Source organism: Aplidium turbinatum, chromosome 5 (genome assembly GCF_918807975.1).
Source record: "Aplidium turbinatum chromosome 5, kaAplTurb1.1, whole genome shotgun sequence".
NCBI lineage: Eukaryota > Metazoa > Chordata > Ascidiacea > Aplousobranchia > Polyclinidae > Aplidium > Aplidium turbinatum.
The window spans coordinates 38700816-38727213 of record NC_137476.1 but is presented as its reverse complement, the minus strand read 5'-3'; the positions used below and the strand labels follow the sequence as shown (position 1 = coordinate 38727213).

Genomic DNA, 26398 nt, shown 5'->3' with positions numbered 1-26398 from the left:
TTTCAGCAGCAGCAAGTAAAAAACACATTGTTATGAGACAATGAGGCTTCTTAGGCTACTAAATAACAACAATTATTTGTAGATAATTGTTATTTTCAAAGCAAAGACCGCAATGGCATAATATCGTTTACAATTCCTAAATAAAACTACCATACTGTGAAATCTGTTTGAAAACCTACTCTGTGGCCCAAGGATCTTCGTACCTCTTGATGTTTAATCTCGTACACCCAAGGAGTACGAGTACCCCCGGTTGTGAACCCCTGCATAAGTGATGACGGCTTTATTCTGTTTGGGTCACGATTGTTCATTCCAAAAGCTTTAAGAAAGCAAGAATTGGAAGACCTTCTTTGCCAGGACAGCTGCCGGTTGGAATAAGAAATTTTACAACACTTTGATCAAATTCTTTGAGATACTTTCGAGTGTAATATTGAATTGACCACTTTTTAGAAATAATTGGGTGCCCTTTTTTATTGTCATCAATTTTAATAAATTTTGTATTATCATTAACAATTTTGTCCAGTTTTTCGAAGTAGTCTTCAGTGCTCAGTATTGTTGTGCCTTTGCCTTTATCAAACTTGTATACCTTAATGTTCTGGTTTTTGAAAGGTTGCTCAAGGTACGGTGAAGCAGTGCCGGCCTTAGGGTATTTCAGGCCATGTGCGGAATATGCTTTGCGGGCCCCAATGACAATGATCCAATTCAGTAGCATAGTTAGGTATTTTGAAATGGGAGGGGTGGTTTGACCGTAGGCAGACGAAGCCTGACGGCGTGATAGCTGAAGGCGACACCCAGCGGCAGGGGGTCTGGGGGACATCCCCCAGAAAATTTTGAAAAATTACTTTGAATTTGGGGCATTCTGAGAGCATGTTCAAAATTTGGGTATGAATATTATTGTAAAATGGTGCTGTTCGATGGCATAGCAAAAGGATAAGATCATGCATTCTTTGGCATTTTTCGGAAATAAAGCTATGTTGAGTCTGGATGCAACCTATTTTGTCCCCTGAAAAGATCGAGAGAAATTTGAAATGTTTGCGGCAACTCCGATCAGCAACTTCGGCTATGTTGTTTTTTTCTCGATCTTTTCAGGGGACGAAATAGGTTGCACCCGTTGAGTCTCCATGTTTTTTTGTTGCTAATTCCTTTGTTGAATTTACGTGTTGAATTTTTCCATCGGAAATGACAAAATTACTGAATTTTCTGAGTAAATTGCGGCCCCCTAATTTGCGGGCCCTGTGCGATCGCACGGTTTGCACACCCCAAAGACCGGCACTGGGTGAAGCGCTTGGTTTCGTCGTGTAGACTGTAGAGCACACTCGGTTGGCATCAGACACGAAACGTCGGACGAGAATCTTGACATGATCTTTAATGTCATCATCGATACGTAAATCTGTATTTCGCTTTATTGATGCTACCAGCTGCTCTACATTGCATTTTACTTCGTCCAGTTTTATTTTGTTTGGCAGGATGTGGTGGTCTAAGCCGTAACGTAGGGCGTCCTCTTCTTCTAGACTTAAGGCTTTTCTGCTCAGATTGATAATGCAGTTTGGGCTTTTTTGTCTTTGTTGTCTCCATAAATTTGTGAGTTTCTTGTGATGTTTTTGAAGGGTTTGTGTCGCCATCTGCTTGTAGTGATCAGTAAGCAAAGAGATCAGACAAGTTCTTTCCAGAAAAGAGAGAAGTGGAAGAGTTCGATTTTTCATATCTTGGTAACGCTTTTCAGCAGTAACCTACCCAGATCTTTATTAACTTCTTTCAACTTTTTTCTGAGGACCAGTTGGAAAATGTCGTCAGATTTCTTGTACACCGTTAGATTAGGTAATTTACATTTCAAAAATTCGGAGCATATGCTCAGATAGATGCAAGTTTCGAAATATCGTCTGTCCAGTCTCAGTTTTGAAACTTTCTTTCCCAAATTTTCTAGTTTTCTTAGTTGACTGACCAAGATTCCTCTCTTGTTATTGATGGAATGATAAAGCTTTGGTAGAGAGTTTGCTTTGTTGAACCATAGAGAAATAAAACAAAGTAACTTCAGCGGGTTTAACCCTTTGCTTTTCAACCTTTTTTCGCAAGTTAACTGCTCAAGGGGGGGCGTTGTTGGACCAAATTTAACCAGCTGTTACGTGTGATCTGCTAGTTTTTTTTGAACAGAATTTTTACTAATATGTAGAAAAATCACTTGTCTATAAGTTTGAAATATTAATATTCTGACATTCTGTATGCTTAACTTGATATTTCATTTTTTGCAAAGATACCCAAAAACGATTCTTTTACTTTATCTTGCCGCCTTTTAATTACCGTGCTAATCCAATTTTACGCAAAGCGCTGCAAAACAATGAGCCCGCTCCAACGCAATACGGAGTGTGTGTGCCAGTGTATTATACGTATTATAGAGAAATAAAACATAGTAACTTTAGCGGGTTTAGCATACTTTATTTCACACAAAATATAACATAATTAAATAAAATAAGCAGATTTAATTCCTGATGAGGACACACGTACGTGTCGAAAACGTTTGAGTTTATATTATTTAATTATGTTATATTTTGTGTGAAATAAAGTATGCTAAACCCGCTAAAGTTACTATGTTTTATTTCTCTATGGTTCAACAAAGCAAACTCTCTACCAAAGCTTTATGTATTTGTCACAATCAAGGTGCAATGCTTCGCGATGGCTTGCTTTGTATCTTCAACGAATGTGCTATTTTCATTATGGAATTCTGGTGCGTTGTGTTATTGTCGGTTATGACCTGAAGTAACCTCTGATGACGAAATCTGTATTATGTAACGTGTTTTCTGGAATCATTTTCCCTACGTGACCTTCTATAAGCTTCTGTTGTTTACCTTTTAAATGCTACGTGACCGAACGATGGTTCTTTATGATGTAACCTTCTCGAAGTTATTGGACTGAACAGCCAACTATAAATAGTGGTGTAGTTTGTGTAATGTTTATTCTGAGATTCTGAGATTCTGAGATTATTATTATGGTGATTGTTACGAGTTGATTATGAGAGTTGTGCTATGAGTTGTGGGTTGGTAGTTGATGCAGAAATTAAAGTTATTTGAGAAGCCGTTCGTTAAAGTTCTTCAAGAAGTCAGATTATCATTTCACTAGTAGAATTATTCGACATTTAATTGACTTCTTTTCGGTTGACCCATTAAACTACGTCATTGAATCTTTCCAAGTCTTTTTCCTGGTAAGAGATAGAAAGAAATCGTGACATTCTGGGGGCTCGTCCGGGATAACCGAAAAAGAAAAACCGAAGAACACCGAAAGATTTATTGAAAGAATAATAAATTAATGTCAAGATGGCGGATACTGTCAAACATGAGATGATTGAAGACTTAGGGAGCATGGCTGAACGAATGGGGCTGACTGGTAATGAAAAGTCTCAGTTTGTGATGGAAGAGTATCACAAGATAATGGACCAAAAAGCTCAGCGAGAAGCTGACGAAAGAGAAGATAGAAGAGCTGCTCGTGAAATAAGGAAAGCAGAACTTGAAGCTGAAGAAAAACGAGCACAGCGTGAAGCTGAAGCTGCACAACTTGAAGCTGAGGAAAAGCGAGCACAACTTGAAGCTGAAGCAGAGGAGAAGCGGGCGCAGCGCGAAGCTGAAGAAAAACAAGCTCAACGAGAAGCTGAAGAAAAACAAGCTCAACGAGAAGCTGAAGAGAAACAAGCGCAGCGCGAAGCTGAAGAAAAACGTGCTCAATGGCAGTACGAAACAGAAGCTGAAGAAAGAAGAGCGCAATATGAATTGGAAAAGTTAAAACTTGAATTAGAAAGACAAAAGCTGGACATTGGTAAGCGATCTAATTCTACTAATGATAATGCTCGAGATGTTATTGTGGCGCAAGTTAGACGTCCAGATTTGCCATCATTTGTTGAAGAAAAAGATGAGTTGGATAGTTATTTGTTAAGATTTGAAAGATATGCTGCAATAGCCAAATTGGAGAAGTCGACGTGGGCTACCCAGCTAAGCATGTTATTATCGGGACAAGCTCTTGATGTATATTCAAGACTTTCGCAAGAAGAAGCCATGAACTACGACAGATTGAAGTTAGCTCTGTTAAAGCGATACAATTTTACCGAGCATGGATACTGTCAAAGATTCCGTGAGGCAAAGCCTGAAAAACACGAAAGTCCAGGTCAATTTATTGAACGTTTAAGAAACCTGTTGTTAAAATGGTTTGAACTTTCGGGGGCCGATCAATCATTGGACGGATTGGCAAACCTTATAGTTAAGGAACAATTCACAGATTCATGTTCAAAAGATCTGTCTGTTTATTTAATGGAGAGAAGTCCAAAGAATCTAGAAGAAATAGCCAGTGTGGCGGAACAGTATTTAGTTGCTCATGATGAGAAGTTGTCGACTGAAGAAACGTTGTCATGCGATAATGACGAAGAGCAAACAAATAATTTTAAAGGAGGTGCTGTTCCAAGAGAAGTACGTTGTTTTAATTGTAATGGCTTAGGTCATAAGGCTGTTAACTGCCGGAGGAAGACTAACAGAAATCATCAGGAATCGAGGAAGTGGTGCAATCGTTGCAATAGGCAGGGACACGAAGCGAAGGAATGCAAGGACAAGTCGTTTTCCTTACCTAATCAGTCTGGAAAAGATAAAGACACGGACGTTTATCGATGCGGTTGTGCGTTAATGATTCCTAAACCAACGCTTGACGAGGAGAATCCGGATGAAGATGTTTGCGGAAAAATAATACCTGAAGATCACCTGCCAGTAGTGGATGGAAAAGTTGGAGACAAAAAGGTAAAAGTTTTACGTGATTCTGGTTCTACTGGTATAATAGTGAGGAGAGATTTGGTTAAAGACAGTCAATTAACGGGAAAAACTGGCCATGTGACAAAAATAGATACCACTTCAATCCAAGGACCGTTAGCGATGATATCTATCGAAACTCCGTATTGTAGTGGGACTGTGAAAGCGTTATGTTTACAAAACTCTTTAGTTGATCTGATAATCGGAAATGTTATTGAGAGAAATTCTGAAGTTACTTGTTATTCTTGTGGCAAGAATGGTCACTTTGCTCGAGATTGTTCTGCAGATAATCAGCAACGATCTCACGATGACGGATATTACGAGCGCGAAGAACCGAGGAGAAGAGACAGGCGACGACCATTTGGAGTTTGCTATAGATGCGGTAGACGCGGACACTTCGCCAGGGAGTGCGTTGCTGACGGCGGACATTCGGAAAATAGACGTTGCCGTGACAACCACTGCTACCGATGTGGGGAGATTGGACACATAGCCAGGAGCTGCCCTTTTGATGAAAAGGCTTGCTATAATTGTCATAAAGAAGGTCATCTCGCCAAGGACTGTCCGGAGAGGAGATGTTTCCGATGTAGGAAGATGGGTCATCTTGCTCGCCGATGCACTGAAGTTGCTGAGGACGTTGGAGACTTTCGCAGAAAACGTGACTATTGTTTTGAGAAAAGCTATCGTTGGTAGATCATGCAACGATAGATTTATGAGAACTGATTATTGAGTAATTAATTGTTTTATGGTGTGTTTTGTATTGATTGTGTTGTTATATTGTTTGCAACAATATTCTAAGGGGGGGCGTATGTCACAATCAAGGTGCAATGCTTCGCGATGGCTTGCTTTGTATCTTCAACGAATGTGCTATTTTCATTATGGAATTCTGGTGCGTTGTGTTATTGTCGGTTATGACCTGAAGTAACCTCTGATGACGAAATCTGTATTATGTAACGTGTTTTCTGGAATCATTTTCCCTACGTGACCTTCTATAAGCTTCTGTTGTTTACCTTTTAAATGCTACGTGACCGAACGATGGTTCTTTATGATGTAACCTTCTCGAAGTTATTGGACTGAACAGCCAACTATAAATAGTGGTGTAGTTTGTGTAATGTTTATTCTGAGATTCTGAGATTCTGAGATTATTATTATGGTGATTAAAAACAGAGAGAGACTGTTCACCAGGCATTTTATAATAAAAGTAATTTGCGTTCTTCTGGTGACTATTTACTAGGTTACCTCCTGATGTTAAAGATGATAACTAGCTTTTGTATTTCCGACGTTTCGTCAGTCAGCACGACTGACTTTATCAAGGTGGCTAAAACAGGTTAACACAACCTGTTCAGCAACGATGGCACAACACAAAAACGTACTGATAAAATGAATAAAGTAAGCAGCAAGAATCAGAATTAAAACACGCAACAAGACACCTAGAGGTTAAACTGAATGCAGTGAATGCCTAAAACCAGTAGGCTGCTTTCCAACAGCGTAAATTTATCTATCTATTGGGCCACCGTCAAGAAACATTGAAAAGTCATCAGACAAGACAGAAACCAAGGGAATTGGCAATAACAATGATAGAGAAGACGCACTGAGAATGGAACTTGACACAACTTGACTCCACAACACCAGCAAGCGTTGAAAGCCCTGCGATCCGATGAATCAATCAAGATTGTGAAAGCAGACAAGGGAAATACAACAGTCGTCATGGACAGTAAGAATTATGACTTTAAATTAATGACTCTATTAAATGACTGTAACACTTACAAAATTTTACCTGTGAAACCTAATCCTGTTGTGAACATAGCCAAGTCAGTTACGAAATTAGTTTGGCGATTAGCCACTGAACGAAAAATCACCATGCTTACCTATCGCAGTCTTAAATGTGATAAAGGCGTTACTCCCAGAATTTATGGTTTACCTAAGATTCACAAACCTAACATTCCTCTTCGCCCTATTGTCTCCTTTATTGGCTCACCTACCTATGAATTATCAAAATTTTTAATTGATATCTTATCTCCACTCTTCGATCATCAATATTGCATAAAAAATTCCACGGAGTTTGTCAAAATAATTAAAGATATTGACGTTAGCCAGGAAGACTGTCTCGTTTCGTTTGATGTTGTAAGCCTCTTCACTTCTGTCCCTCTGACAGAAGCCTTGGACCTAATATCTAACCTGTTATCGGCAGACGATTCACTTGAAAGTCGTACAAAATTATGTGCAGATGACGTGATTCAAGCTTTAAAAGTGTGTTTTCAATCTACTGTTTTTTGTTATAAAGATGTGTTGTATCGCCAAATTTATGGTACGCCGATGGGCTCCTGCATCTCTCCAGTTGTTGCTAACATCTTCATGGAATTTGTTGAACGCAAAGCCATCAGCACCTTTCACACTCCTCCACAATTATGGGTTAGATATGTTGACGACACGTTTTGCATCATCAAAAAAACTGCAGTTAATGATTTTCACAAGCACCTTAACAGCATTTCATCATCCATTCAATTTACCATAGAACATGAGGTCAACGGCAAAATTTCATTTTTGGATGTTAAAGTGGTTCGCCATAGCAACAACAAAAAACTAACCACTACCATACACAAAAAACCAACACATACAGACAGATACCTGCAGTTCAACTCACATCACCCCAAGCATCAAAAACTCACAGTGGCCAAAACATTGTACAACAGACTGGACACTCACATAACGGATGATTCTGAACGTTCACACCACAAGAAAAACATTCACAATACTTTAATGCTCAACGGATTTCCACGAAAACTTGCTTGCATACAGCGACCCAAACCGAAACCTTCGCTTCCTCCTTATAAATCTTTTACTTGTCTTCCTTACATAAGGGGGGTAACCGACAAAATTCAGCGTATCCTTTATGGCATAGGAATCAAAGTTGCGATGAAACCCTATCTGACAATAGGTAAATACCTTCCCTCGGCTAAAGACCCCATGAAAGAAGGTGAAGTTTCTGGATTGATCTACCAAGTTCCGTGTCATGACTGTGATTTAATCTACATTGGACAGACAAAACGTGACCTTAAATCTAGAATCAACGAGCACCAAAGAGCTATTAAATTTCAACGTCCGGAGCATTCCGCTCTTTGCAAACATTCTATAAATTCAGACCATAAAATTACTTGGACCAACGCTACCATTCTTAAAACTGAAAAGGATTACACAAAAAGATTATTTACAGAAAAGTGGTACATAAACCAGAAAGCACAACATGCTCTCAACCAGAAAGATGGTCAGAATTTTCCCTCTGTGTACAAAAAATTACTTTAACTTTAACTTCACCTTTTCCATTCTCAGTGCGTCTTCTCTATCATTGTTATTGCCAATTCCCTTGGTTTCTGTCTTGTCTGATGACTTTTCAATGTTTCTTGACGGTGGCCCAATAGATAGATAAATTTACGCTGTTGGAAAGCAGCCTACTGGTTTTAGGCATTCACTGCATTCAGTTTAACCTCTAGGTGTCTTGTTGCGTGTTTTAATTCTGATTCTTGCTGCTTACTTTATTCATTTTATCAGTACGTTTTTGTGTTGTGCCATCGTTGCTGAACAGGTTGTGTTAACCTGTTTTAGCCACCTTGATAAAGTCAGTCGTGCTGACTGACGAAACGTCGGAAATACAAAAGCTAGTTATCATCTTTAACATCAGGAGGTAACCTAGTAAATAGTCACCAGAAGAACGCAAATTACTTTTATTATTATGGTGATTGTTACGAGTTGATTATGAGAGTTGTGCTATGAGTTGTGGGTTGGTAGTTGATGCAGAAATTAAAGTTATTTGAGAAGCCGTTCGTTAAAGTTCTTCAAGAAGTCAGATTATCATTTCACTAGTAGAATTATTCGACATTTAATTGACTTCTTTTCGGTTGACCCATTAAACTACGTCATTGAATCTTTCCAAGTCTTTTTCCTGGTAAGAGATAGAAAGAAATCGTGACAGTATTATATTAGATAGCTTTGCGTGAGAATCTTTCATCGTGCTTTACTTCTGAAATCTTCCATGCAAGAAACCATAGATATTTTAGTAGTTGGAAAATCTGGCATAGTTTACATTATGTTACAATGTAAACAATGACTAAAATTTTCAGTAAATAATGACGGTTTACATTGTTGTGCAATGTTAAAATGACCAATTACATCGGCCTGATATCAATGGTTTCTATTGTTTTCAATATCAAATTGAAACAAAATTGCATTTGTTTTTCAAAAGCCAATGCTTTCTGAAAATCAAAATTTCTATATATTATGAAACCAAGCATCCCTTAGCAATAGTACCTAAACTATTGACTTTTTTGTTTGTGTTGTGTTGGCTTACAATCATGGAAAATTGATAGACAACAAAGTAGCCTAACTGGGTAGAAAAACATTAATTAATATCAATTAGCCTACTTTGTTTTCTATCCATTGTCTATGATATTAGCTACATATGTAGAAAACGAAACTTGTATATTAGCCTACGTCAAGTAGGCTAATAATTTGAAATCTTTTTTTCAACGCGATTTAGCAAAGATCGCGAGATTATGGAAACGAAAAGAGCGAGTTTTCTATTATTCAAACATTATTATCCTACACACATAAAACGTAGTTGAATCTTTATGGCAATACTAGCAATCTGACATGTGGAGTAAAGAAGCTATCACATTGTGTTAACATCATCTACCTAATGTGTATTTTTAATAAATTGTAGGAATTATGTAGGAAAATCAATGTCATAAGATCATAAAAATGCAAAAAATAAACATGAAATAAAGGTTGATAAAAAAATAGCCTATATAATTTCACATCAAAAGCCATTCATAGCTATATCCAGTGATGAAAATGTGATAAACAAAACAATGACAAAAAGTAAATTATCATCAAGTTTGGTATCTGCCTACCACCTAAAAACACAGCGCAAAGTATCAACCTTGAATTTATAAAAACCCATAGCCTAAGCCTACTATATATCGCTGATTAGGCTACACTGATTGCAGTTTCATGATAGATTTTCTCATGTTCTAAATGTTTTTTTTAAGCAAGCATGAACAGTGAACACCTGAAAGTTGGTCTTCACCCATTTCTTTGTTCGAAAAAAGACTACATTTTATGTTTTGCAAACACTGCTGGTATGAGAATGTAATTTCGAATAAAAATGATATGATACAAGGCAACGACAACACAAAAAAACTCTATCAAAGACAACAATTTGCGTAATAGATCTACTAATACATGAATAAAGAACACGTTTGTGGAAGTATTTATGTCTACATAAAGCCTTCAAATCTAATCAAGCATATTTACTGCAATTTTTGCTGATTTCACAGAATTTTGATTTATGGCCTAGTCGTTTTACATGTATTTCGTACAATAACGTATTGTATACAGCAATGGATATTTGTCGGATCGAACTTCTACTGTTTTCAATAATTTGTATGTGATCATTTGGTGGTGGATAACTATTTCTCGAGTCGCTAAAAAGACAAGATAGAACGTATTCTTTTTTATGAACAACTGCGTGCTCACTGGCTGGTATATTATAGCACAAGAAATGTTTGGGCATTGTGCGATTTTTCAATGCAATGCTGTGAAAAAGGAGTAAAATGATCTATTGTCCACCCAATAAGAAAATCATTTCTGTTTTATATTGATTTCACGTCTCGAGACGTTGAATCAATATAAAAAAGTGATTTTCTGACTGGACTGCTCTAGCCATCAGCTCGGGACAAAATTAGGTCAAACAAAACAATGCATAACTCCGCGATAGTCTCTTTCCTTGCGCATGTTGATTCACGGAGCAATTATGAGCTTATCGTTTGTAAGCGAAAAGAAATCGATTTCATGCTTTGCCAAACGATGGCCAAAAACAGCAAAAATTCACCAAAATCTTGAATTTACAGACAAACTACACAACGTTTGCTATCAAACTTTACATCATCAGATCCGTCTTGCAATTTTAGGAAAAGTCAAGAAAAACCAAGTGCATGGCATTACTGTGCTTCAAGTAATTAAATGAGATGTGAGGGGGGGGAGCAGATCTGGCCTCCCTTTGAGGATCAAAATGTTAACATGATGTATTACATACACAAATATAACATAATTAAAAATTAACTCAAACGTTTTCGACACGTACGTGTGTCCTCATCAGGAATTACATATCTGCAATATACTGTACATAAAATGAAAATTGTAAGGTAAATTTGACTTTTCACTATAACTTTAATTGTATACTAACGACACTCCAGACTTAAAAGCACAGACTGAACGAGTGACACAGGAATGATTACAAGTAAATTATACGGTGGAAAACAGATCATATGAGGTGTAAACTACAGGCATTTGACAAACATTTAGAACAGACACAAGAGGAACGATGAGCCACAGGCGAATAACTGCCGGTTGAGAGACGAATTATTACGTTTGATTCTTTAGTTTGGAATGTCGTTAGAATACAGTTACAGTTATAGTGCAAAGTCAAATTTACCTTACAATTTTCATTTTATGTATATTGCAGATATGTAATTCCTGATGAGGACACACACGTACGTGTCGAAAACGTTAGAGTTCATTTTTAATTATGTTATATTTGTGTATGTAGTACATCATGTTAAACCAGCTGAAGTTACTTTGTTTTATTTCTCTGTGGTTCAACAAAGAAAACTCTCTACCAAAGCTTTATCATATTTTACTAAAGGCAAGAAACTCCAGCCTCCAGCCAGAATTGCAATTCTTTAGCCGGAACATCTTGCCTCTGGCCAAAATGTTGCTTCTCGTGCATCACTTGGGCACTTCACTAGTGCATCACCAAACAATCATAAGGAGAAGCAAAGTTTCCTATTGTTTGGCTTCTCAATGTTCTCTTGAGCTAACAACTAAATCAGAAGAGGACGAAAGGACGTTTAACATAGAACAAAATTTATAGTGGTTTTGGAAAACGTGAAATGTCAAGTTATGGGGAAAGATATATTTTAACACTAAATTAATTAGTCAGGGCATTAGCTAAAAGCAGAAATGCTTCTTTATGCACATCACGTGCAAAATGTGTTGAGTAGCGACGAATGGTATTTTTATCAAAGTGCCTACTGAGCGCTGACAACCATTTTAACCTCATATTCGTTTCGATCGTACATTCTGTACAGTGCACCGCCTGGTAGACATCTGGAGGAACGAAGGTTGGCGCTGTTGAATGACGTGAACTTTCTTAGGCGAGATGTTGTCCGTGTGCGACAGTTAAACACCTGAAAATAATCCACAAATGGATCAATATAACAGTAGCGCTGGAAAATAATAGCTGATAGACATTAGTCTATTAAAAACTGAACTGCTATCGCTCTAACTAAGTATCAGTGCAGGCGTATGGAGGCGCAACCGGGTACGTTATTACCTTGAATATATTCTTCCTTTTGCCGAATGCCAAGCAGAAACAAGATTTAATACCAATTTCAAAAAGTCTTTGGTATGACCCAACAGGGTATCGAACTCATGCATACCAATTCAGAGGCGAATACACAAACCAATAAGCCATCGAGCCGATATGTAAACTTTCAGAAGCATGTGCTGGGAAGTGGTCAACTTATTTGACTTCATTTCTACTTTATTCGGTGTTTATGCACGTCACAGAAAATGAGCAAAACAATGTGGAAAAGTTGTAACACGAAAATGATAATATGTAACATGAAAAAAGCCTCCAGAGTAGCATTTTGACGGTGAAACAGAAGATTTGTTTATATTGTAAAGAGCATCTCATATGACAATGGGTCAACTGTGAAGTAAACAATGGTCATCAAAAACTAATGTGCAAACAACAGACAAATCAGTTTGACGAAAGCAACAACACAAACCTCTTCATCCTTGACTCCAGTGTCAATCACAACTTTAATGTCTTCTATCGAAAACATCGATTCCGCGATTTCGTTTGAAACAATAACGAGGCGTTTATTGGAAGGCGATTGATCGAAGCCACCACTCTCTTCATAGATCGCCTCAACACAAAGTAGAATTATATGGTGACAACCTACATCACACCACCAAACAAATGTATAGGCTGGTCCTCAGCTTAATTGATTGGAGTTATGGTTTAAAAGTGGACAGTTTCATCAGCAAGATGTTGTTTCAACGTTACAATCAAGTTATAATACCGGTACGCTATCACCGCAAGTTACACTACAGTTAATTATAATAACATCCCACCTAGAATGGGCTCCGTTACGGGTTGCTAAAGCAAGACTTGTAGGGGGCACTCAGTTTGTTGGAACGAAAATAATTCCATATGAAATTCATTGTTCCTTGTTTATTAGTAGATAAATAGTTCATAAATGATTTACTGGTTTTTCTTAGCCATGAACCAAGTTCATCACGCTTGAATTTGCTTCTTTTTCTATCGACTCTTGGCCATTTCTATTCAAAGCCAGGTAGATAGGTGCCATCAACAAACTGCGTTATAGAGAATTTGGACGCTGTAAAAATCTTGTGGAAAACCACAAGTATTCTTTGGCAATTCTAGACTAGATTCAAATATTGTACACATTGAAAACGATCAGTTTTCAAGTTTTGCATCACATTCAAAAAAGACTTCCAAGATTTTGTGTTAATGTAGTTTCCCAAAGAGAATTTCACAAAATGTCAATCGCCCTGGAGAATTCTATGAATAAAGTAACTGGTATACACGTTCTTGCAATAGTCGTATTTTTATAACATCATCATGTGACGCATTATTTTTCATAGGCATACAGACTGACTACAGGATAAACAAACAAAAGAACCATTGGGAAGCTGCAAAACATATTGACGGATAAAACAATGAATAAAGATGTCGCATTACTGTCTTTTTTGCATAAGAATGACATTGGAATTTCATTTTGGCAACATTTTTCTGTAAAAGCAGATGGCAGAAATTTGGTTGGTTTTGAATCTTTATCCTCGGACTGACAAAGCTTTGATTGGTTATTCCTGGTAGTTTCGCATACTTGTAGAGGCTTTTGAGGCAGGGCCGGTTACCAAGATTGGCAGAGTGAAGTTTTCCGATTGTTGAAATGTTGTTGTCGGAGAATTATTCCATTCATTAGGTGCCACTAAATGGTCCTGAAATGCGTTGTTCAAGCGCACATCTCGAGAGTCGCTGCGTGATCTTTAGCCGGGAGCGTAACCACTGAGCTATCGGGCCAGCACAAAGTTTGGTGCGATTCGGTTCAATGACCTTTTAACATCCGGAGCTAATACAAACACAACCTACTTGGTATATTCTCTGTATGTTCTCAGAGATACGTGGTGGTGGAATGAAGAAAGATGTGAGGGAAGTAATTGGGGAGAATTAAGTCGCATACAAGGATTGGTATAGAAACAGATCAGAAGAAGCTAAGCTCAAGTACCAGAAATTGAAAAATCGGGCAAAGAGAATAGTTGGAAAAGTTATGAAGTAAGAAACTGAGCAGGAATTGACCAAATTAAATAACAGTCCCAACAAAGTATATAAGTTTATGAAGGTTCTGAAGCGGGATGGGAAAAATGTGGATGGTGGACGATGTATTAAAGGAAGGGATGGTTTCAGTGAGAAAGATCGTGGAAGAATTTAGAAAGAACATATGGAGGTGATAATGAACGAGGAAAACGATTGGGATCATAATGTGGAAGCCAACGTGGTAGCAGGTCCATTAAAGAGAGCAACTCGAGATGAGGTGACGCAAGCAATGAAGAAAATGAAATCGGGGGAGGCTCCTAGACTATCTGAAGTCACTGTGGAAATGATACGTGCAAGTGGAGAGATAGGACTGAAAGCAATGCAGGAAATCATCCAACGTGTGTTAGATGGAAAAGGAATGCCAAATGAATGGAAGATGAGCGTGGTGATACCCATCTTCAAGGGAAAGGTGATGTAATCGATTGTGGGTCATATAGGGGAATAAAACTGTTGGAACATGCAATGAAGGTAGTGGAAAGGGTGTTGGAGAATACATTAAGATCTTTAGTGAAGTTGGACGAGGTGCTGTGTGGATTAATGCTATTTTTATTTTGAAAAGGTTGCAAGAGGAGTATTGGGACAAGGGAAAGAACTTGTACATGTGCTTCGTGGACATGGAAAAGGCATTTGATGGAGTTCCAAGAAGAGTGATGGAATGGGCAATGAGAAAGAAAGAAGCAGGCTACCACCTACCAGAGGCACTCGTGCAAGCAACAATGAGTCTTTATGACGGTGCAAGCACAAGAGTTCGACTTGGATCTGCTCTCAGACGAGTTTTCGGTGAAGGTGGTTGTACACCAGGGTTCTGTCCTCTCTTCTCTAATTTTTGCCATTGTGATTGATGTGATTACCGAATGTTTATGAGAAGATTCATTGATGGAGATACCATATGCGGATGATTTTTTTTAGTGACACAATGGAAGATCTGAGAGAGAAATTTGAAAAGTAGAAGGAGTCGCTTCGATGTAAAGGTATGCGTGTCATGTCAACATCAAAAAGATAAAGATTGTAATAAGTGGAACGGAAGGGGAAATCACAATGAGCAAAATTAGCCCATGTGGAAGAAGAGTGATGGCAAATTCTGTTATGACGATTTTAAGAAGAACTGAGAGAGTGATGGTGAGAGCAATGTGTGGTGTGATGCTGATGGACGAAAGGAATTCCGAAGAACTTATGAACTTGCTTGGGTTGAATGAGGATGTTGAAAAGTTGGCGAAAGCGAATGGAGTGAGGTAGTATGGGCATGTTTTGAGAAGGGATGAAGATGATGTTTTGAGAAGAGCGCTGGAGTTGCCAGTGGAGGGTCGTAGAAAACAAGGAAGACCCAAGAAAGCGTGGAAAAGGCAAGTTGAGGAAGAAAGCAGGAGGGTGGTCTTGACAAGAGAGGACTCGTTAGACAGATCAATGTAGGGGCAGAGTGTGAAGGCGATTGCGGCACTTGGAGGTGAATCCGGCCACTCTCGGTAACGGGGACATCACCGTATTAAAACTGGACCACTACTACTTCGTCCGCAAAGTGTTTGTAATGAAATGTGGAACTACACAATAGCGTCACAGTATTATCTGAGTGGTCACAGTATTGTCAGATTTTTTACAGTATTGTCAGTGTTGTTACAGTATTCTCAACACAACAAACGAGACTAGTGATAAGACAGTCAACCGCTTCAAGTGGACAGTTTGCTGGGTGGTTCACACAAAAAACAGAAAAGTTTCATTAGTCAATTGTTACAGTATTGTTAGTGTTGTCACAAACTCACCTGTTGTCTTCGGTAAGGTAGAGAATGATGCAGGGGAATCACCGCTATGTCATCCACCTCTCCTCGAATTGCTTTGATGGCAACTTCGCGAGAAACAAAGTCACAAACATCTTCTATTTCCTGAATCAAAAATTGTTATCTCAGAAAAATTATGCTTATACAAAACAAAAAGATGTTCAGTGAAAAGTACCACATAACAATTGAACGATGCGTTGAGGTTTGAAGCCATGGCGGTCTGCTGTCGAGGCCACATGTTGTTATATGCAATGGATTGCTCTGTTGTTTCTTTTTCCTTTGAAGTGTTTATTTGAGTTATGAACAAAAAAGGGTAAAAGTGTTTAAATACAAGGAAAAAGTTTTTACCATTCACACACCACGTCATTTTCTAAGAGGATCTCAACGTTTTCAAAGCTACAGCAATTCAACACTTTCAGTCATCTGTTCAAGTGAGAATAAGGAGACATATTCCTGACAACCACTAAAAATAACATCAATAAATAGAAAGTACTCCAAGGGATTGAACAAAAGGCTAGTTTTCATTCCGACAAGCATTTTCCAATTTCCGGTGGTTTCCAAAAAGAAGCTCACCTGAATGGTTGGAAGAAAAACAAGAAAATTTCCTTTTATTGTTTCATCACAATGAAGTTGAACCACAAGATCGGAGACAGGCTTCACAAAAAAACTGGGATCAGTAGGAAGGTAAATTATTTCTAATTGTTTTATTCTTTTTTCTTCAACTTTTTTTCGTCTTTTTTCTTCTTCCTCAAACTTTACTTCGTTTAAATGTTTTGTTGCCGCTGTTGCAGTTGCATCAGTGGCTGTATCAAAACATTCAGTTTTTGGAATGCATTCTGTTTTACCACAATCTTCAGTCGAAACACGTTCACTATTGCACTGAAGCGATTCTTCTTCTAAAAAGTATAGATCTATGACAGGAACTTCTTCAAAGAAGTCTTCTAATTTTTCCATTTCAAAGGAAAGGCTAATGATGACGATTTTAAGTCCATCACGAGTGTTTCGGTTCGATCTAAACCAACAGTTGTTATTTTTTTAAAAGACTAACAGACAAACTTTCACAAAATTGGTGTTACTTAAAAATAAACCAGTTTATGAACCTTATCACGGATGGCTTGGTTTGGTTTTGTATCTTTACCCTTGGACTGACAAAACCTCTAATAGATTATTCCAGGTAGTTTTGCATAGGTTATTCCAGGTAGTAATATTTGTAGAGGTTTTAAAATACTGGCACAAGGCCAGTCACCGAGATTGATAAAGTGACACCAGTTCTTTCAGGTATGGCTCCAGCGTAGCTTCGCTGCCACACTATCTGTGGCGCCGGTCGCTGGAGCTACTCCACTAAGGCTTCACAGCTACATCCCCGGACCTGCGATAAAAACACACCTCAAATCAAGAAGCCCCTTTGTTGCCCAAGTCCAAACCTTACTGGAGCATAAGACCAGTGCTTCAACCAGGATCACAAACACCTGGAAGAAGGAATGGACACACAACACCTCCAGGCTCCACTCATTCGTTCCTGATGCTGGACCATGTCTTCAGGAAATAAGCTCATCATTGGCGCTCCTGATCCTTGATGCACAGGTGGATCCTAATCATCTGCGGCATGAAACTGTAGTGCGGAGGAACAGACACCAGACTACATGCTCTACCACTGCCCAATTCTAACTCCACCAAGGGCAGTTTGTCTGTCAACGCTGGGGGGCTGTACCATTAAGTGGCTGCTTGAAGAAAGCCCAAATATATTGACCTCAATGAAATGTAGTCTAAAGCAACTTCTTATGCGAAAGAAAAGGAAGTCACAAAAAAAAATGCAAAATGCATACATCCCCAAACATTTTTCTTGTATTACTTCAACAATCAGTTAGTTCTGTAGCTACGTCAGAGTTTCTTAGACACATGCTGGCACAACTAAAAGATCAGTGCTTACTTGAACAATGCCAGAAGAATGTCGCTTGCGACTGTTCTCTCTTGTGCTTCGTCGATTATGACGTAGTTGTACGTCTGCAGCAGCGGGTCGTCAGCCATTTCTCTTAGGAGAATTTCGTCGGTGCAAAATCTGTTGTAATGGATCTAATCTCTGTGATCTCACACTTGGCTGCGGTTGTATTTCCATTTATTTGAAATCAAGACTGCAGCCAGAAGTAATTATAAAAAATCAAATATGATATCGAGGCACAACAAACATGAAAAGCTGTAGGTTCAATCTAAGTATTGCAAAATAGTGACCATGCCACGTCCATATCAAATGGGAACAGTGGATTGCTTTTCCACTGTGTGAGGGTCTATACCACAGCAACCCGCGAGGCAAAATACGGGTCTCAGGTAAACTTCATTGACTAACAAAGCCACTCGTACAAAAAACTCGAAACAAAACGCAACGTAAAGCCTAGACGATCAGAATGAAAAGACAAAACAAGTCAATCGCTTGTTTAGCAGTGTGTCCCCAATGCCGTTGACTGAACCCTTCTACTGAATCAATGAAGGAAGGATAATGTTGCCCGGGTGCATACTTACAATAGGGGCTCTATTTAGTGCCTATCGAGACAACTGATCACTCAGAAGCCTGATCACTTTCTTACGTCAATTACGTCACTTTACGTCTTTTGTGACATAGCGTTTACAAGAAAGAAGCTTTTATGATACTATGTTTGAGAGACAGAATACATTCAACTAGTGTTGCATATAAACATTTTTCTGTATGCCCAATTGCCCAATGCCCATCCTAGTTGGGCGTTTTTCAATATGACATTGACTTGATGGCCTGTAAGAACTACTGTGAAACTGTAAGAACTATTGTAGAACTACACATTACAGTGGACACTACATTGGACCAATTAAAGTTTATAATATTTTCATCCTCTATCAAGGTATGCCATGCAGTGGTCAGTCCTCTTGGCATCCATGCCGGAGACCTGAGTTCAATTCTCCGATCAGTCAGAGACCTTTTTATTGGTCTAGCAGTTATATAAATTTTCCAGCGTCCAGGGAAAGGGAAGCAGCTGAAGTAGGCAGAACCAGCCCAAACATTAAATCAAATATGCGACGTATATTTCTCTTTAACCTGCTGGTTCCAATCTCTATTCTCCTCCTTTGAGGTCAACATAAAGTGTATGCTTACGTTAATATGGTATTGTGGCAAGTATTGTCAGCTTGTGGGATTCTGTATCCAATCTCGTTTCCAACATCAGTAAAATCCATCTCTCGCGAAACCTGTAAGAAGAAATTGCGAAGTCAATACACAGAACAATTTGCAATATGCAATCCTGAGCTCATACTGAGGACTGTTGAGAGGACAATTTGGGCCTGAGCTCATACTGAGGACTGTTGAGAGGACAGTTTGGGCCTGAGCTCATACTGAGGACTGTTGAGAGGACAATTTGGGCCTGACCTCATACTGAGGACTGTTGAGAAGACAGTTTGGGCCTGAGCTCATACTGAGGACTGTTGAGAGGACAGTTTGGGCCTGAGCTCATACTGAGGACTGTTGAGAGGACAGTTTGGGCCTGAGATCATACTGAGGACTGTTGAGAGGACAATTTGGGCCTGAGCTCATACTGAGGACTGTTGAGAGGACAGTTTGGGCCTGAGCTCATACTGAGGACTGTTGAGAGGACAGTTTGGGCCTGAGATCATACTGAGGACTGTTGAGAGGACAATTTGGGCCTGAGCTCATACTGAGGACTGTTGAGAGGACAATTTGGGCCTGAGCTCATACTGAGGACTGTTGAGAGGACAATTTCGGCCTGAGCTCATACTGAGGACTGTTGAGAGGACAGTTTGGGCCTGAGCTCATACTGAGGACAGTTGAGAGGATAATTTGGGCCTGAGCTCATACTGAGGACTGTTGAGAGGACAGTTTGGGCCTGAGCTCATACTGAGGACTGTTGAGAGGACAATTTGGGCCTGAGCTCATACTGAGGACTGTTGAGAGGACAATTTGGGCCTGAGCTCATACTGAGGACTGTTGAGACGACAGTTTGGGCCTGAGATCATACTGAGGACTGTTGAGAGAACAATTTGGGCCTGAGCTCATACTGAGGACTGTTGAGAGGACAATTTGGGCCTGAGCTCATACTGAAGACTGTTGAGAGGACAATTTCGGCCTGAGCTCATACTGAGGACTGTTGAAAGGACAATTTGGGCCTGAGCTCATACTGAGGACTGTTGAGAGGACAAGTTGCTCCTGAGCTCATACTGAAGACTGTTGAGAGGACAATTTGGGCCTGAGCTCATACTGAGGACTGTTGAGAGGACAATTTGGGCCTGAACTCATACTGAAGACTGTTGAGAGGACAATTTGGGCCTAAGGACAATTTGGGCCTGTTGAGAGGACAGTTTGGGCCTGAGCTCATACTGAGGACTGTTGAGAAGACAGTTTGGGCCTGAGCTCATACTGAGGACTGTTGAGACGACAGTTTGGGCCTGAGCTCATACTGAGGACTGTTGAGAGGACAGTTTGAGCCTGAGCTCATACTGAGGACTGTTGAGAGGACAGTTTGGGCCTGAGCTCATACTGAGGACTGTTGAGAGGACAATTTGTGCCTGAGCTCATACTGAGGATTGTTGAGAGGACAGTTTGGGCCTGAGCTCATACTGAGGACAATTTGGGCCCGGTACCAATAATATTTTTGGGTTCCAAATCAAGACACATCAAAGAATACACGCTGTATCCAAAGAATACACGCTGGTTTCTTCAAGTTTCCGGCCTTTCGGAAAGATTATGGGCCCCTAAAACCATCCCAGGCCCGTGTCCAAAAGTACCCCATGGCCACCAACGCTACTGCTCATACGTTGAGTAACAGGACTATACTGCTTAACAGAAGCTTGTTTGGATTGAAGACTCAGGAAGTGAAACAAACACTTTTGCGATTGCATTCAACCCTGTTTGGACAATTCTGCATATGATTTTACTCACGTGACCGCATTCAACTTTCCTTCAAGGCAGTGTTGTCTTCTTAGAGATGTGTTGTGTGTTCACTGTGTTCTTAGAGATGTGTTGTGTGTTCACTGTGTTCCTAGAGATGGGTTGCTTGGAGCGCACAGCATCTCATTGGTACCAGGCCTAAATTATCTTCACAATGTACAAGCACACAAAGTGAATTTTAGTAGCTTGAAACCACGCTGTTGCGGAAATGCTATAGTCTATTATTTGTGGCCCTCTGAACCAACAAACACTGTAATGAGTCATTGAAGCAGTGTTTAATGGAGTTATTAATAAGTTTCGATTTAAATTTTTATTAAATTGTAGCCACTGTCATCAACACAGTTTTCTATAATAGTCTAACAGGATTATCACAGCATCCTGACGTCACTGTAGTTGGGCATATCCGGTCAATACTGCAGCTGCTGTACCTGGATGGCTAGCGACATGGCCGCATGCGCAGATGGCTGTGAGCAAACTACAGTCCCATCTTGAAAGTTACTTTCTTTCGCCAACTGAACGCACCACTGAGGGATCTGAAAATATAAATAAACTCAAGTTGCCATTTCAAAGTTTGTCTATGCAGATGCCAACATGCACATAGATCACATGGAGCTTTACCTGCGTGCTTTTACCACTGCCGGCTTTCCCCGTGACTAAGACTATAGAACTCTCTTCCGCCGCTAATACGAAATCATCTTTTGCTTGCCAAACCGGTAGACGGCGTCGTTTGTGCAAGAGCTGATGGTACATGCTCGAGTATGGCAGGTCATCAAAGGGATTTACTTCAATACTTTCTGTTACGGAGAGTTTGTCGTCTTCCGCTTCGTTGTCGTTTATGTCATCACTGAAAGACTCAATGTCCAGCCGCGATTGCACCAAGGCATTGTCCGAGCTGATCTTTGTTTCGGTGGTGAATTGTTCTATGAAATTTTGTTGGTTGTCATCATCGCTGTCTTCAAATCCATTGTGTTTCACGGCATCTAAAATATCGATGTCAATAACAACTTGATGAGTGATGGTGGGCCTACATACTGTTCACTACATTAAGGCTAAAACGTTGCATCAATCATTTAGAAAATCTTCCTTGTAACCCAATAGCCTGCAAGGCAAATTCACAACAAAAATAAGAGAACTCAGATAGCCAAAAATATCAAAATGGAGTTCAAACAATTATGTTTGTTTGTTGCTTTTATAAACAAAGACATTGTTACGTACAAAGGTAGCACTTGCGAACAAACGCTTTGTTGAAATAAGTTGCCGCATCACAAATAAACAAAAATGTAAACGCGGATTTCGTACAACAATTATAATTAAAAAACAAGCGTTATGAACAATTAAAATTGGTGAAGGCAGAGAAGCTGATATTACGTGTTTCGGGATGTATATGTGTAAAGCTCTCTTTTTTCTCTCCTTTCTCTCTCTTTTCTTTCAATTTTTTCTCGCACTTTCTCTCTCTCTGTGAGTGTATGTCTGTCGTCCGACGGATTCTAAACGAGTACAATCAAAATTGACAAACGAGTAGGCAACAGTAGGTGTGTGTATGTGAACTAAAAGAGCCAATGTTTTTAAAGGAGGGAGTGAAATGTTTTTGTCCTTTCTGTTTTTTCAATGCGGGTGTGTGTCAAAATGCAGTGTGCATCCACGTTAGTAAACATCGTATCCATTATCTTGCTACTGACTATTCCACTATAACAATACATCCAAAGTTATCAGAATGATATCAAAGAATGTTTAATTTGCTGCAAAGTTTATGTTCTGACAAATCAAAGTAATGCACGCCTCGAATTTATTGCATAACGAACTGTGTGGGCCTAGCCCTACCAGGAAACACAACCCTACCAATGTTCATCGTATAACCTCAAGTCATGAACGGCAATCAGCCCACGGCACATGACAACGCCCATCAAATTATGAGAAGCAGGAAGCATTGTCTGCTTGAAAGTATTGGCAACATGCTTCAGGCGTCATACTTCATGCAACCTGCTTCAGGCTTCATGCTCCAGGCTTAATTAAGAATCTTTAAAACCCATCTCTCTGGTGCAATAAAAGCAGCATCGAGGGCCACCATTTTAAATATGAATTGATGACATTGATTCATCAACAAACAGCCACGTGAGACATTCTATGTAGTTTTTGCAAGTAATTGAAAGAATATCAGGTAAACAAGATTTTTAACATCTGTTCTGGCAATGTGCAGAGATGGGCATGATTTTGGTCTTGAAGATAACGAATGATCTTGATCTTGAAGATCACGAATGATGTTTATCTTGAAGATTACGAGTGATTTTGATCTTGAAGATCACGAATGATCTTGATCTTGAAGATCACGAGTGATGTTGATCTTGAAGATCACGAGTGATGTTGATCTTGAAGATCACGAGTGATTTTGAACTTGAAGATCACGAATGATCTTGATCTTGAAGATCACGAATGATGTTGATCTTGAAGATCACAAATGATGTTGATCTTGAAGATCACGAATGATCTTGATCTTGAAGATCACGAAGGATCTTGATCTTGAAGATCACGAGTGATGTTGATCTTGAAGATCACGAGTGATGTTGATCTTGAAGATCACGAGTGATGTTGATCTAAGATAACTTTTTTGTGTGTGATCTTGATCTTGAAGAACAATAAGATCAAGATCACTTTAAAACTGAAGTTTATTTACTAGATAGAAGAATGTTTTTAGATCTCGTTCTGCACAAAATAGTTAGTGGCAATTAGGCTACTAACATCAAGCGAATGTTGATATGATATGCGTCCAAGAAAAGTCGATTTGAAGTTTCAATCTAATTTGGTCAGTGTTGCCATTTTAAAATTTACAAAGGTATATGTGTTAGTCATACTTTATCTTGAAGTATAATAAACAAATATGATTCAACTTTTTCACAATTTTGTTTTATGAATTCTGAAAAGTTATTTGCTTTCTTTGACCCAATTTTAAATGCTGGAAAATTTAGAATGAAGTGCTAAAAAAACTAGACTCTATGTGAAAACATATGCTGTCTCTTTTTTGTAACTTCTAGCATTTGTATTATTGTTTGGAGCGGTTTATATAACAGCAAACCTCTGAATATTTTTGATCGCCGACAACAGTATCAAGGTTGCCAGACGGGTAAATGGTGAAATGGTGCAATAAACATTGATATAATCCAGTGAAAGTTGAAAATTCATAGTAAAATGAATGAAAGCTTCCCATATGAACCAGACAAACATTTGGTGAATAATAATTTTTTTAAATTAAAATCATCAGACTAATTCAAAATTTAGTGACTTTTTCAGTGCATTAGATCAGGGTTTCCCAAACTTTTTCGGGCCACGGACCACTATTTGTGAATCTGTTTATTCGCGGACTCCTCAATCCCAATACAAAGGTAAAAATGAATAAAACCGAATTTTGTTTATTTAAAAAACTGACAACATCAATGGGACGGATGGGATTGCTTCTTATTGCATCTGTCATCAATTCTCGGAGTTATTTGTGAAAAGCAAACTCGTAAGTCAGGGTCCACGGAAAGTCTGGACCTGTATTTTGTCTTCATGTTGGTAAGAGCTGAAAATGATGTCTCACACATGTAGGTCGTGGAAAAAGGCAATAACATTTTAGTTGCCTTTTGAGATAGCAATGGGTATTCCTCCACAACACTCAACCAGAAAAATGCAATAGCTGTTTGATAGAAACTAAGCATTAAAGTTCGATCAGATGATAATTCGGCTAATTCTTCTTCTTCGCGTCCTGACAAATCAGTTTTTGTAACAACAAAAGGGTATAAAATCCAGTCAAAATTCTCATATGTCTCTTTTGAAAAGTACTTCTTGAAATGTGCAGAAAGCAATTCCAAATGATTCCAAATGTTGTGTAACGTCAGAGAAAATTAACTCTGTATTAATTAGGGGTTTGTTGGTAATGTAGTCACACAGAACAGGAAACATATCCACAACATTATCATTTATCCTTGTTTTCCATATGTTGAGTTACTTTATGAATGCTGTTATTTTGCTTTGAGTAAGTAAAATGTTCGCATCTCTTCCCTGAAGTGACAAGTTCAATTGGTTTAGAAGGTTAAGAATGCCTGCCAGGTATGCAAGTTTCCCGAGCCAAATTTCATCGGCTACTAGTTTAGCCAAGTCAGCATTGTGCGCTTGCAGGAAAACTAAAAGCTCCTCTCGCAGTTCAAATACGCATGCTGCAAGTTTTACTAGTAGTCCAGTTTTAATCCAGTGATGTCCCCGTTACCGAGGGTGGCCGGATTCACCTCCAAGTGCCGCAATCGCCTTCACACCCTGCCTCCACATCAATCTGTCTAACGCGTCCTCTCTTGTCAAGCCCACCTTGCTGCTTTCCTCCTCAACTTGCCTTTTCCACGCTTTCTTGGGTCTTCCTTGTTTTCTACGACCCTCCACTGGCAACTCCAGCGCTCTTCTCAAAACATCATCTTCATCCCTTCTCAAAACATACCCATACCACACCACCTCACTCCAGCAAGTTAAATGAGAATGCTGAATACGAGAATTTTTCGTAAACAACTTTTTAACTGCAACGAAGGTGCAACAAGTAAGATTTACGATACTGGATAGCAAAAGCTTTCGAAATCATTTAACCCTTTGAGGACCGCTGGGACACATGTGTCCCATGCACTTAACCGATCACCCTGCAGTTAACTTTAAAAAAATTGCGACTGCTGATACCCTAACATAGTATTAGATGTTTATCCTTCAAAATAAATATAAAAATTGGAAACTCTGAATCATTTTTCTTGGTGTTATTTTAGTTTGAAAACAGTGAAAAGTTGAGGTTACAAGTGCATTATTTTAGTGACGTAATTGAGAAATTTTCATGTCATTTAAAAAAAAATTTTTGGCTGCAATGTGATCTGTAAGACCTCTTTGTTGTTGTATGCCAGTTAGAATTAGGATAGGAGCGAATATTATGGCATGAAAGGAGATTTTGTTTGCATGGGACATATGTGTCCCATCGGTCCTCAAGGGTAATTTTTTATGTTTCTTTAGAGACTGTGTATTCGCTGTATTCCAGGATAGAAACACAATCGTTAGGCTAACTGAAAGTTCTGCAGACTGTTGAAGATGATCATTTTTTGAATAAAAAACATTAACAGCTAAATTAGGCCTATTCACTATTTTAAGCTGCTAATCTGCAAATAACTAGCAAGCATTATCAATGCAAAAAAGTATCTCATACATCCACAAGTTCAATTCTCTGCACACCTTTAATCAGTGCATTTGCCCAAATAGCCCACTAAAGTTTGTACAGTTACATGCTAAAAGTTCTGCCCTTGCACAGTTGCACACACTATGTTTTGTCAAGAATAGGCTATCTGTATATTCCAGGGTAGTCTAAAGCAGTTTACAAAGCTGTTCTTATGCTGTTGGCCAATAATGTGCTTATCTTTCATATGATTTAGCCTATTTCAAGTATATATATTTCAGCTTCATTCAGTAC

General features: G+C 38.9%; 2 protein-coding genes across 3 annotated transcripts in view; one reads left to right on the top strand and one right to left on the bottom strand.

Moving 5' to 3' along the window:
• Positions 1–26398, bottom strand: part of LOC145769999 (ATP-dependent RNA helicase homolog DQX1-like) — a 39679-nt gene that overhangs the window by 6953 nt on the left and 6328 nt on the right. The window contains exons 2-10 of one of the 2 annotated variants that reach the window (XM_082581575.1): positions 21553–21914; positions 21363–21467; positions 19129–19220; positions 17938–18066; positions 16872–17019; positions 16581–16754; positions 15993–16112; positions 12620–12760; positions 11885–12016 (exon numbers count right to left, since the gene is read on the bottom strand). In XM_082581575.1, the coding sequence (XP_082437701.1) occupies positions 11885–12016; positions 12620–12760; positions 15993–16112; positions 16581–16754; positions 16872–17019; positions 17938–18066; positions 19129–19220; positions 21363–21467; positions 21553–21914 (1403 nt within the window). Of the gene's footprint in view, positions 1–11884; positions 12017–12619; positions 12761–15992; positions 16113–16580; positions 17020–17937; positions 18067–19128; positions 19221–21362; positions 21468–21552; positions 21915–26398 lie in introns of both variants that reach the window. The other variant, XM_082581574.1, reaches the window with a different exon arrangement.
• On the top strand, positions 6510–8367 carry LOC145770137 (uncharacterized). The gene has a single exon (XM_082581724.1). It carries the CDS (start codon positions 6510–6512, stop codon positions 8073–8075), a length of 1566 nt encoding a protein of 521 aa, XP_082437850.1. The 3' UTR covers positions 8076–8367.